Source organism: Rana temporaria, chromosome 1 (genome assembly GCF_905171775.1).
Source record: "Rana temporaria chromosome 1, aRanTem1.1, whole genome shotgun sequence".
In the NCBI taxonomy this organism is placed as follows: Eukaryota; Metazoa; Chordata; class Amphibia; order Anura; family Ranidae; genus Rana; species Rana temporaria.
The window spans coordinates 48236122-48250171 of record NC_053489.1 but is presented as its reverse complement, the minus strand read 5'-3'; the positions used below and the strand labels follow the sequence as shown (position 1 = coordinate 48250171).

The window sequence follows — 14050 nt, the reverse complement described above, 5'->3', positions numbered from 1 at the left end:
GCAAACTAAAAATAATAAAAAAAAAACATTGCTGATGCTGTTTTTTCTTTGTATCCTAGATAAATAAGCAGAGTAACAAGAAATTAAATTAAATTAAATTAAATTAATACATAAGAACAGAAGTACATTTTTTTTTATAAAACTGATTGTAATAAATTAAAGGTTGTCTGGATTTAAACCCACAGAAGGGTGAGGGGTAAGGGAGGATTTAATTAAAAGGTTTTAAGTTAATTATTTTATATGATAAATAATTAAAATTTATATTATTCGAACTAATAAATAAATAGCCAATGTAACCAAAATATTTTCACAAACTAAAAAAATTCCTGTGACAAGCAAATAACATATAACTTTTTTTTCCCATTGCAGAGGTTCTTCAGAAGCTTGAATGCTTTGGTAAAAAGTAGATTCTATAAGCAGGTTTAAGCTTTTTTTTCTGCTGGTTTAGTCATTGTCAGGTCTTTGGATTCAGCTTTCATTAAGAGAGATTTAAATAAAGCTATTCAACCATAGTGAATAAACATATTACTTTGTTCTTTTGTGGATGACTAAGCAATATCCAAGGGTTCTTGAAAGTTGAATTCATCTTGGCTGTGCCCATGATATAGACCACAAGGCTTGGCATAAGGTGTTGGGATATTATAGATTATGAACTGCCACTATTGAATCTCTAGATGTCAATCTTTAATACACTCTGTAGCAATATTGCTTCCATATATATATATATATATATATATATATATATATATATATATATATATATATATATATATATATATATATATATATATATTAAAAATTGGAGGAATTATTGCGTGAATAATAAAAATCCTCGTAAAACAACAAATATAACACATTCATTGAACAAAAGCATCGGTAACCTTAAAGGGCACATGGCTAACTTTTACAAAACATTTCTTCGAGAATTTTACAAGGAGATTAGCATGAGGCAAAACTTTTTTTTTTTTCGTTTCGGATAGAGTAAAGTGGGATTAGCACACCAGACAGGTTTTTTTATTGATGTCTGTGTCCCCATAGGGAGCCTCTCCCTCTCTATTTGTCCAATTTATGGTCATCACAGAGAGTAAAAGAAAATCCCAAATTTTGGGTTGTCTCCAAAGCAGGAATAGAGGGGAACTCCAATGGCAATGCTATTTTTGGTGACCCTAATGACAACCAGGGATTCCCTCACCGGGAAAGAATTTCCTTTCACTTCTTGTTTTGGCTAAGGGACAGGAAGTGAAGGGAAACCAAGCTTGTAACCCTCTCTTAGGCTGGGTTCACACGTATGTGAAATGGATGTGGGTTTCCCTGCATCCAATTCACATGACAGGAGAGTGTGACCGACTCTCAATGAAGCCGGTTCACACAGTCCCATGGCGGCCGCGGTCCACATTTATAAAGGGCCCCGTGCGTGTTTGTTTCCGATTCAGGTGCGAATTCAGGCAAAAATTTTCACCTGATTCGCACCTGAATCGGTGAACAGGGGCACACCGGACCCCCTGCTGTGAGCCGCAGCACAGCATATATGAATCCAGCCTAACGCTATTCAAAATGAAAAAAATGTTTTGCTTTTAGTTCTACTTTTACCTCTTGGTGGCGAGTGTACCCAAATATGCGGCCTCTCGGCAGATAGGTCTTGTTACCTTACACATTATGGTGTGCATTAGTGCAAATAGAGCTGTGCCGGGAGCACACAACTTGTGCGCTTCCAGTGTTCTGTCAAAATAGCCTACTCATCAGAAACTCCAACTACTTAACTTACGGTTTCATTAAACCATCAGTAATTGGAGATTTTGATGAATTGCTCTTTGGACACAACACTGGCAACCGAATAGGGTCCGGTGCAGGATATTATGAGCGAACATTGTTACTCCGCTCCGATACTAGCCAACAAAATGACCACCTCAGAGGGGGTGACAACTTTGGCCTTGTTAGCCGCTGTGCTGTCAAAACAGCTAAATCTTCCTGTACTGGACTGTATTTGGTTGCCGGTGTTGGGTCCAAACAGCAATTCATCAAAATTTCCAATTACTAATGGTTTAAAGAAGTAATAATGTGGTTGGAGTTTTTGGCGAGTTGGCTAATTTGGCAGAACTCCGGCACAGTTACTGATGGCTAACGGTGAGCAGGGATCGGGAGCTTTCTGATCATGTGACCACCATGACAGCCAATCATGGCGGTCACATGACCATAAGCCCCGCCCTGCCTTTCTGCATTCTAAACCCCTTAAAGGGCACCGCCTCCAAGGGGTTAGACAAAATTATTTTCCAAATAAGCAATTTTGTGGTTGTACAAAATGGTTGATAGTGGCAGTTGTGAGGCTGAACAACCTTTGAGTGGATCTGTTGCTTAATTATACTTGGGGCAGATTTGTTGAATGTTAAGACAGCAGAGCAGTTAGGTACTCAAAATTGACATTTTAAAATACATAACTCAATGGGATGACTAGTATATTGCAACTTGCTGACTCATTAGCAGCCTTATTTAGTATATGATTTAGGTGGTAACTCTAAACCACAGTAACCCGTATCAACCAGTGAGAATCAAGCAAGGTGAATTCTAATGGGCTACTGCACTTTGGATTAGAACTTTTTATTAAATAGGCTGATAGTTGCAAACGTTGACTTGTCTGCCACCAATTTGTTAAAATTGTTAATTTTACCAATTTGTTAAAATAGGCCGATTGTTACGAAAGTAGTTGACTTGTCTGCCACCAATTTGTTAACACAACAGATCTCCTTAAACATGGGCACACACCAAAACCTATTGTATCCCAACAACTTAAGCCAGTGGTCCATAGTACCCTATCATGAAGTACTGCAAGTGGAAGTATGATCTGTAAACCGTGAAATGGACCAATTTACACTCTATTCAGCCAGACAGATGTGCTGTTAATATACATGGTAATGGTGGCACTGTAAGCGATTTAGCCGTGCAAGAAGAAAATAATAAATCTGAAAACAAGAAAAACAAAGCAAAGTTGTGAGAACTCCTCATCTTTGGTATTGCAGCTGTTGAGGTTCAGGACGGTCAATTCCTTGTTCATTGAAAAAACTGCATAGGCACAAATAAAAGACAATCTTCAACTTTAAGAGGACTTAAATAGGTTGTCAAATGAAGCAGCGAGTACATACTGTAGAATTTCGGCCTTGATTGGTTTCAACCCTTCTCAACCCTATCTCAGTGGTCTGCTTCCTAAGATGTGTAGGATGTCTGTCCAAACACAGTGTGTTAATAATTTTCCTGACGTGCTTCCTTTTACTCAATGGAACAGTTTGTTGCAGAAGAAGTAGGTGCAGAAAAAAACGTTTCTTTGGTTTCGATTAAGTAGTACATAAAAAACAGTCTCAAGTGTATTTAAAGCAATTATTGTAGCCTTTGGCCTTTTCTTTGGAACACGGACTCGAGTGTTTCGAGCATGGGGGCCATCCACTGGTAAAGCTCCAACAAAATCGTGACAAAATAGTGACAATTGGTTTCATACAGAAGGTATCGTGTTCTGACAATTCTCCAGGATGTGTGGAAACTTATATTCCCGAAAACTAATTTTGTAGAAAAAAAAGAAAACATTGTTTTACGAAGGTTCTATTGTAAACTTACTTCTTACTGTCGGAGGTATTCACAGTATGAATAAACTGTAAAACATTACATTTTACTTTTCTTTGGTTTGTACTGTTTTAACTCCAAGCTGTGCTGAATTGTTCCGTAAGAAAAAAAAAGTCCTGTTTCCAGACCTGTCGTGATAGTGAATGTGTAATAAAGCAAAATAAAATCTATAGATCTATCTTTGGTAAAAGTATTGGCAACCAAAATACTCCATATGGTGTAGAATGGACTCCTGAGTGTGTACCACTTTTTGTAAAAAAAAATAAAATAAAATGGAAAAACAATTAAAAAAAAGCATTACTAATGTCCTGTTGTGCTTAATACTATATTTCTTAGAACTGTATTTTTTTTTTGGTTTGTGAACATTCATGCTAAATAAACAAAAGAAAATAAATTAAGGTGAAATGAGGGGAAAGTGTTTCATAACACTTCTTTGCGTGGCCTAAAGACTTTGTGCTCAGGTATGACAATTGTATTTCATGGATGTAGTTAGTGGTTGTAATCTTCTCTTGTGCTATGGACAAAGTTGAAAATATTAGTGAAGTTTGCTGGTTTACATGTCACAGCTGATGCCATGGTATGACACGTAATATGCATTGAAGACCTGGAATGAGTTTAGTGCTTTGGTGGAGTTTCTGAGAACTTTAAGACGTTGAGTGAACTTTGGATGGGTTGGATGGTTTTCCTGTACTGATGTGCTGTGTTTATTGACACCATGGCATGACGTAGCATCAGATGGGCCAAAGCCAGCACAGCTATCTGGTGTGAATACGTTCACCATCCAGCCCTGTAGAATTTACACACGGATACTGATTGTCACCAGTGAATGGCCCCGCCAACCACAACAAAAAATATATATTTATATATATCCTTTCTTCTCTTATTTTTTTTTTTTCATTTTTTGCTTACAGTTGAGTTGTGCCCCATTTAGAAGCCATTTTTCCCCCCTCATGCTTTGGTACAAGTGCTGGAGTTTGACGAGCTTCCCCCTGTACTTAAATCGTCCTGCCATTTTTCTAAGCTCCGCCTCCTGGCATTCATGAAGAAGTTACTGACTGTATTGAGTTCCAAACCCAATTGCTGAGAAATAGTGATCTGCATTTCTTTGGATGGGCGCTTATTTTCCTTGAAGATGGCAAACAGTGTTCTGCGTTGGAGGTCTGTGAAAACCAGCCGGGATTTCTTCTGAGAGTTGTTTCGATCTTTGCTCGGTTCTTGTTCTTTGCGTTTGCAGGCTAATGAGAGAAAAAAACAGGAAATGTTACTGTTATAAAAAAAATGTTTTTCTTTTCTTTCTCAGCAAAAAACTTAGGATGGTTTGCCTACTTTGACATACAGAGTAGTTTGTACCACACTCTATCCAAAAGCTATGCAAAACTTATACATAAGTGGTGCAATAATTGTTTAACATTTATGAATACACGGTGCACTTATTCAAAATCCTTGCGGTAAAAAGGTATCCAATACCTTATGATGACTATATAGAAAAAAAATGATAAATCAAATAGAAACACCAGACTTATAATTAAAAATTATCCATATTCTGTATATAATATTATCACATAAAAAAAACAAGCTTCAAAAAAATGGCCAAAAAGTGAATATAACATTTCCAGTGATAATCCACAAAATTGTGCACGTGATTACTCCACAGGAGATTCAATTTTGTGGTTGTACAAAATGTTTGATAGTGGCAGTTGTGAGGCTGGACAACCTTAGAGTGGATCTGTTGCTTAATTATACTTAGGGCAGATTTGTTGAATGTTAAGACAGCAGAGCAGTTAGGTACTCAAAATTGCCATTTTAAAATACAAAACGTAATGGGGTGACTAGTATATTGCAACTTGCTGACTCATTAGCAGCCTTATTTAGTATATGATTTAGGTCAGGGGTGCCCAACCTTTTGAAGAGCGAGGGCCATCGAAGCGACTTGGTAACCTGTCACGGGCCAAAATAAGTCAGTGTGCAACTTGCTGGCTGATTAGCAGCCTTATTTAGTATATGATTTAGGTGGTAACTCTTAACCATAGTAACCCGTATCAACCAGTGAGAATCAAGCAGGGTGAATTCTAATGGGCTACTGCACTTTAGATTAGAACTTTTTATTAAATAGGTTGATAGTTGACTTGTCTGCCACCAATTTGTCAAAATTGTTAATTTTACCAATTTGTTAAAATAGGCCGATAGATGCGAAAGTAGTTGACGTGTCTGCCACTAATTTGTTAAAACAACAGATCTCCTTAAACATGGGCACACACCAAAACCTATTGTATCCCAACAACTTAAGCCAGTGGCCAGTGGTCCATAGTACCCTGTGTACTGCAAGTGGAAGTATGATCTGTAAACCGTTAAATTGACCAATTTACACTATTCGTGCCCAGATCTTAAATTTGTGAATAGGTACCTCCACCAGGTACTATTAAGTGAAATGCCAGCTCACCTTCAAAATTGACCAGTACGGTCATACAGAGCCAGTGCATATAATGTGGTCTTTGGGTGGCTCCACCATCCATCATTTCACGTAATTGCAGCTGGTGGAGGTTCCTATTTACAAATTTAAGATCTGGGCACGTTCACCAACAGGGGTAAATCTCCTATGGAGTAATCACTTGCTCAATTTTGTGGATTAACACTGGAAATGTTATATTCAATTTTTGGACATTTTTTTTAAGCTTGCTTTTTTGATTGTTTGCTTTATGTGTTAAAATGATATGCTGGATAATTCCAGTAATTCAATTTATGGCGAATACAGAACCAAGTATCATTTGTTGGTGCCAGGTTTGTATGGAATTGGTTAATAATAACAAAAAAAGTAGTAAAATAGACCCCATGCAGCCAGCAACAGCAATAGACCCTCAACAACAATATATCCCCCAACAATAATGGACCACCCACGAAGAATACCCCCAGCACAACAATAGACTCCCTAGCAACAGATCTCCTCACAGCCAGCATCAATAGACCCTCCAGTAGCCAGCAATAATAGACCCCTCTCTCAACAGTAGATCTCTCCCAGCAACAACTGCCCCAACCAGCAACATAAGACCCACCCCTGGCAACAGAATATCCCCACCAGTAAGACTTGCTCAGCAACAAGAAACTCCAAACCTCCCCCCAGCCTATGAAAATAGATCTCCCCCAGCAGCTAGCAACATTAGACACTTCAGCACACCCCAGCACCACCTTGCCAATACATACATTCAGTGCTGGAGGTGCCGGAGCTGCGTTCCCGCTGAAAAAAAGGCCTGATTAACATTTTAGCATTACAGCATGATGACTGCAAAGCAAACAGGACCTTGATTCTGTAGTGACTTTACAAGGATGTAAACTAAAGTCTATACAGTAGATAGCACTCTTTCACAGTTGCAGCAAATGGCCAGTTCAACGCAGAAGAGAGTGGAAGCTTTGGTAGACTTTCCCTGTAGTTCCAGAAGGTACATTCTGCGTCAGAAGAAGCAAAGCAGAAAGAAAAGCCAAAACAGTCTTCCCCTAACTGCGCTGGGATAGGAAGAAATCAGATATAGAGGTCTATTTACTAAGAACTATATGTCATGTTCAATGCTCAACCAATAATTTCCATATATATGCCAACGAATCATGACCCATTGACCTGGCTCCTGGCATGGGAAGATTAAAGCTATGGCCTGAAACTCTGGTGTCACCTTCCTGGCTAAGCTGTGGATCATCAGTGTGTATATCAAAAACACGGATGGAGAAAATAAAAAAAATTGACAAATAAACCAGCTGTGTATTTAGCGGTTTGCCTAAACCTCAGCTTTTACACAGATTATGTGACCCATACAAAATCACATTTTAATTATGGTCCATTTTTATTGTGTTTCCCATTGTGACCAACAATCTTCTTTGCTGAACACTACTATATTATATAGATTGTAGAGCTAAGCTAAGGGAAAATTCCCTTGCAAAGTGAACATCCATTAGTACATCAACCAATGGACGTGTATCCCCCTCTTAGGGACATAGCTTGTCTTAGTAATATGTGAGCAGTATGACCTTTAACCTTTAATCTATGACCCCACGCCTTTTGTTACTGATATATTAAAGTCAACATTTATATTAGAATTTGCTGAGCCGCAGTTTACATTAAATACAAAATTCTCACTGTATACCAAATTCAGACATGCTGCCAAAAGCTGTATATTACTTGACTTGTGGAGAGTCTTGTGACTTCCATACACCTACCTCTCAGCTGAGCTATCCACAAACCATAACCAAGTATTATTCCTCGGACCATGGAGATGGGAATTCAGTTGCTCTCAAAGGTCAGTGTCCACTCTACAGTTAGGCAGAAGGTAACCAGTCTCTGGGAGAATGATAGTGCTATTGGCCATGGGCAGGCTATACAGGGCACACTGACTGATTGATCATCAGTGAAGCCCCCCCGGAGATGCCCAACCAGGACCACCAGGGATGCCACCAGGGATAGCCACCACTGATGACCACCAGGTATACCACCCATGGTCACCAGGGATGCCAATCTGTGCCCAAAAAGTATGCCAATCAATGCCTATATATGATGTCACACTGTGCCCATCAGTAATGCCTGCCAGTGATGCCTTTACAGTGATGCCCATCAGTGCCCCCCATCAGTGTCCTGTGCTGGCAGGTACAATATAGGTGTTCTTAGTGCCATCTAGCCTGTGCTAAATATAGCGGCGCTTTACCGCCAACACCGACTGTGCCCCAGTTTGAAAGGGGCCTTAGAGATGTTCTCAGTGTCATCTGGCCTGTGTTGGTAGGTTTACAATATAGGTGTTCTTAGTGCCCTCCGGCCTGTGCTGGCATATACATTATGGGTGTTCTCAGTGCCATCTGAACTGTGTTGGCATGTACATTATAGGTGTTATCAGTGCTATCTGGTCTGTGTTGGCAGGTACATTATAGGTGTTCTCAGTGCTATCTGGTCTGTGTTGGCAGGTACATTATAGGTGTTCTCAGTGCTATCTGGCCTGTGTTCGCAGGTACATTATAGGTGTTCTCAGTGCTATCTGACCTGTGTTTGCAGGTACATTATAGGTGTTCTCAGTGCTATCTGGTCTGTGTTGGCAGGTACATTATAGGTGTTCTCAGTGATATCTGGCCTGTGTTGGCAGGTACATTATAGGTGTTCTTAGTGCCATCTGGCCTGTGTTGGCAGGTACTTTATGGGTGTTCTTTGTGCCATCTGGACTGTGCTGGCAGGTACATTGTTGGTGTTCTTAGTGCCATCTGGCCTGTGCTGGCAGGTACATTATAGGTGTTCTCTATGCAGACAGCTTGTATGGTGCGTGACAGGTCTCATCATTTACTTTTAAAGGATAAAATCAGAAACAAAATGACAGTGATGGAGCTCACTTAGAGCAGTTTGTATTATTTGTTGTATCTACATTATGAAAAAAATCAGAATACAGAATGTAGTCCAGATGTAATCTATAAACATCCAAACATCCAACAAATATAATTTTCTTTTATTAAGGGAATAAAGCTTGAAATGTTTCACCTCTCTGTAGGACACAGAAATTGGCTGGGTCTTATGATAACAAGCCTGCCATGAATACACATATTAATACAAATATTGCATTGAAGAGAAAAAAAAAAATTGAATGTTGTGCTGAGCCTACAAGCCCTGGCAGAAGTGTATTTATATCCGGCATCAGCTGTATTACAGGGGAGGAAGCAGAGCTTTCAGGCAATTGTTTTTGCACTTGCTTACAAATGCTCTTTACAGCTTTTAGCAGAACTCTTGTCCTAGAAATATGTTATAAAAAGCATATATATATATATATATATATATATAGACTGACACTATCCAATAACTAATGGACTCTTTTTATGTCCATAGAAGCCACACTTGTAGTAAAATGAGAAGAAGCAAGTAAATTCCCTGGTTAAAATTATTATATATATATATATATATATATATATATATATATATATATATATATATATATATATATATATATATATATACAGTATGTGTATTTTATACTGAATGTATTCTATAAGGGTAGTGTTGAGTTTAGTTGCATAAATGTGGTTTGCTTTGTAGTTCACTTTTTAATGAAATATACATTTGTCTGTAAAAGGTTTTAGACTGTTTTTGTAATATATGAAAGACGAATAAAAAAAGAAAAATCCTTGCATTAAAAGATTTAAATACACTTGTACAATTTAATATAAACACAATCAGTAAAATCTCATATCCGCAGTGGTGATACTGCTATGGATTAAAAAAATATAAAAAAATCGTTGCCATAGAAAAAAAAAAATCTAATATTTAAACAAAAACTGCATATTTTGATCTAAACCCCTCACTAAAATCTCATATAAGCTTTAATTAAATTTGAAAAGTTATCCTTTTTTTAAATCTGTAGGTTGTATTAGAATAATGTAGGTAATGTCGCTAATGGAGGGGGAATAGAGGAGTTTCTTTATTTTTCTTTTCTTTTTCTTTCACACTTTATTTTTATTTTTTTCTCTCTGTGTGAATACTTAAAGCGGTAGTTCACCCTCCTTTCCATCATTAGACCATTAAATTCGGCATCGTAGCGCGAGCTACGGTATGCCGGTCTTAAATTTTTAATCCCCGTACTCACTGTGGTATCGATGATTGAAGAATCCGACTCCCGCGGGGAATGGGCGTGCCTATGGAGAGGGAGGATGATTGACGGCCGGCTCTGGCACGTCACGCTCCCCGAAGACAGCCGGAGTAGGTCTCGGCTATTCACGACGCCTGCGCACAGGCTATGCGCAGGCGCCGTGAATAGCCAAGCCTATTTCGGCTATTTCCGGAGAAGCGTGACGTGCCAGGGCCGGCCGTCAATCACCTTCTCTCACCATAGGAACGCCCATTCCCCGGATTCTTCAATGAGAGATAGCACAGTGAGTACGGGCATAAAAAATGTAAGACCGGCATACCGTAGCTCGCGCTACGATGCCGAATTTAATGGTCTAATAAAAAAAACTTTTTTTTTTTTTTTAACAGGGTGAACCCCCGCTTTAAGACGGCAGAAGTCAAAGTTTATACCATTACTAGGACTATAAAATATGAATGGTGATCCTAAAGACTTTGTATACTTATTCCAAATTAGAACCAAACTGTGGTATGTTATTTTTTGAGATGCGCATGCAATTGAATTATGTTTGTATGTCTGTATATATATATATATATATATATGTATATATATATATATATATATATATATATATATATATATATATATATATATATATATATATATATATATATATTGTTCAAAATAAAATATAGAGTTTAATAGAATAATGTATTTGATCCAGCAATAGAAAATCTTCCCTTACATTAAAAGAAAAATAATTAAATTAAAAATGAATCTGCATAATTTGCACTAAACTCAATCACAAATCTCATATAAACTTTTAGATTAATCTTTTTTTAAATCTATAGCTTATAATAAAATAATGCCTGGTTATCCTGCTATGGATTAAAAAAAATCCTTACATAATTTTTTTTATTAAAACCTGCATAATTTCATCTAAACACACTCACTAAAATAAGGTTTTTAAGCTCTAACATGTTAATGTTAATGTAAAGAAAAAGTAATCACATAAAAAAAAAAATTTTTAAATTGATGATCAAATTGATGTTACTTTACTGTGGGGACCCAGATATTAATACATAACTAAAAAATATTTTTTTATTTCTCTACTCTATCCGAAACTAAAAAAAAATTATGAGAAAAAGAAAAAATGGTTTTGGCTGGAGTTTGTCTATAAAGGGTTTGCTGATCTTAAATTAAAAAAAACTTTACAATATCTACATTTTATCAATTTTTCAATTAGAGAAAAGTAACACAGACTTACAATTTTCTTTACTTAGAATGAAATACAGTGGTAAAGTAGAGTGGGGAAAAGTAAGAACCCCTTTCTGGATTTTAACGCAATCTCTGTCTCAAGTGGGCAGATCACCTCACTTCCTGTTTGGTCACCAGGGCAGGAAGTGAATTATCTCCCCAGCATGAATAACCATAAAAACCTTGCCTACTCAAAGGAAACCCATAAAAAGTTTTGTCTGGACTTGGGCTTAAATAAATTCAAACACTCGTTTTAAATCTAGAATTCCTAAATTGGACCAGGGATTATCAGTAAAAACAAACAAAAAAAAAAACATTCCCCCCCAAATGACAAAGCCTAAAATGATAAGAACGAGCACTTACAGGGCTGAAAGATATCGGAGATTTCAGGTGCTGCGTGGTAACATCAAGTGTATATATAAAAAAGGAAAAAAATATCATTAAAACTTGTATTGCTAAATATATTACATTACACTTCGTGGACAGCTTTATTTTCTATCTATATAAATATCTCCACGTGTATTATATTATAGAGCACACAAAACAATGGAAAGAAATGCTGAAACAACAACATAACATCCATATAAAATATTCATAAAAAGGTATTCTATAAAAAAAATAACATCGTTTTTATAACAGCGGTCAAGTCAGAGACTAGGACTATGGCTTGGCACCAGTTTGGTAATTCTGTCTGTTAATGCAAGCAACCTGAAAATAACGGGTAAAAAAAAGTGTCTACTGCATAATACATAAAAGTGATATTAAAGGCTGTTTTTTTTATTTTTTATTATTATTATAATTACACAACGATATTGCACAGAGCAGTCCCTTACCTCCTCTTTGGCAGTCCCCTGTTGACGTTGTCCGCTCCTACCACCTCTGGGTGCCTGCTCAGCAAGCCATGTGCTAAGGAGGCACCTGTGTGCATGTGCTCTCATGCTGGGATGTGTGCATCCAAAAACGCACACAGCGCCAGTAAGCCACACCCCCTGCTCCCTCCTCACAGGAGTTTGACTGACAACAGCAGGAGCCTATGACTCCACCTGCTCACGGTGTCTCCTGTGAGACGAGGAAGTGAGAGGAGAGGTTTTGCAGTCGAGACATCGCTGGAGCACTCACAGGAGGCAGGTAAGTGTTTAGGGATTGAAGGGAAACAAGTAGTGAGGAGTCATTTACCTTAATGCAGAGAATGCATTTACGTAAGACAAAAAAGTTACACTTTAGAACCCCTTTAAACCTAAATGTTACCATAAAACTTTCCAGATAGCAAGGATAGCTTGCCACACATTTGTGGCAGTGTTGAATTGTAAGTAAGTTAACTTGATGCACATTTTCATTGGCGAGTTGTACACTTGCAGAGCACTTGAAGCACAAGTTCTAACTGACACGTTTCCAATTGGTAGCAAATTTGTGTGGCAAGTCTCTAGCAAGAGCAAAGTTGCAGTGGTGAGTCTACAGCAAGAGCTCTGCAAGTTTACAGCATGAACATTCAGCCACAGTGACCCCTGTGGTGGGAGGACTATTGCACAACTAAACCAGAACTTGCAGCAGACTTGCAGAGTGTTTTCAAAGAAAGTTGATCTGGAGTCATGCAATGCGGACTTGCTGGAATTGTGAATCAAACTTGTGAAGCCTGGCAAGTCTAGCAATAGCTTTGCAAGTCATTTTCCCACCTTTCAGTTTCCTCCTCCAGCATAATTTTATGCTTTTTTTTTGTATATACTTACCTTTATTTCAGATGTGTTCAGGACAGATATGTTACAATGAAGGTATTTGCCAGCACACCATGGAACGACATAGATAACGTCCAAATGGATCGTTTTATTGCATGATCACAACACAAGGCGAGTGCAACATTTCAGAGTCTCGCAGGACCCCTTTGTCAGGCCTGCAGCACCCAAATTTGAGAGCTCATCCAGGAATATGTCAATGGCGTGATATAAATCCTGTATAATAATAATAATAATAATATTTTTTAAACCTTTCTGTCTAAGTATAGTTTGTCCAAACCATGAGATACAGAATGGTCAATGTTTGCTCTAAATAATTCTTCCTGTGTTTTGTCCAGAGTTCTGCTTTAGGTGATCATGTTAATTGACCTGAATTCAAGGAATACTCAATCAGTGTGAGAGCAGATAATATATGGCTTAAGGAGGCCGGCTAAGAGGCTGAGTGTAGGTGGGATATTACACTCTGATTGCCCACAGATATATATGGAAAGTCATTTGTAACTACACAGCTTCCAGGAAGAGCTAGTTAGTAAATGGCAATTACTATTAATAAATCACTCGGCTGGCTTCATGCTATATTGTGGTGCAAAAGCTCTCAAGCCGGCAAGGGTCTCTTTATTACATCTGTTTAAAATATTGTGAAAGCTTAATCGTTTCAGGGCTAAATGTAAAGTGACCGCATCAGCATTCCTACACGCGGCGCATATATATATATATATATATATATACGAAATGCATTCCATTGCGAGAGCTTTCTGGGTCGCTGGTCGCTATGGTAAACGGATTGCCGATTTATTGATTTTGTCACTTAGAGGTGTTTTGGCCTCGTAAAAGCTCCATCAACTCCATTACATAATTATAAGCCTGCCTAAATGAAAC

At 37.9% G+C, this 14050-nt stretch overlaps 1 protein-coding gene across 1 annotated transcript in view; it reads right to left on the bottom strand.

Annotated features, from left to right (window-relative positions):
• Positions 1-1834: 1834 nt before the first annotated feature.
• Positions 1835-14050, bottom strand: part of ONECUT2 (one cut homeobox 2) — a 68210-nt gene continuing 55994 nt past the window's right edge. Inside the window, exons 2-3 of the mRNA XM_040337507.1 lie at positions 11805-11834; positions 1835-4844 (exon numbers count right to left, since the gene is read on the bottom strand). Of these exons, the coding sequence (XP_040193441.1) occupies positions 4558-4844; positions 11805-11834 (317 nt within the window). The 3' untranslated portion in view covers positions 1835-4557. The remainder of the gene's footprint in view (positions 4845-11804; positions 11835-14050) is intronic.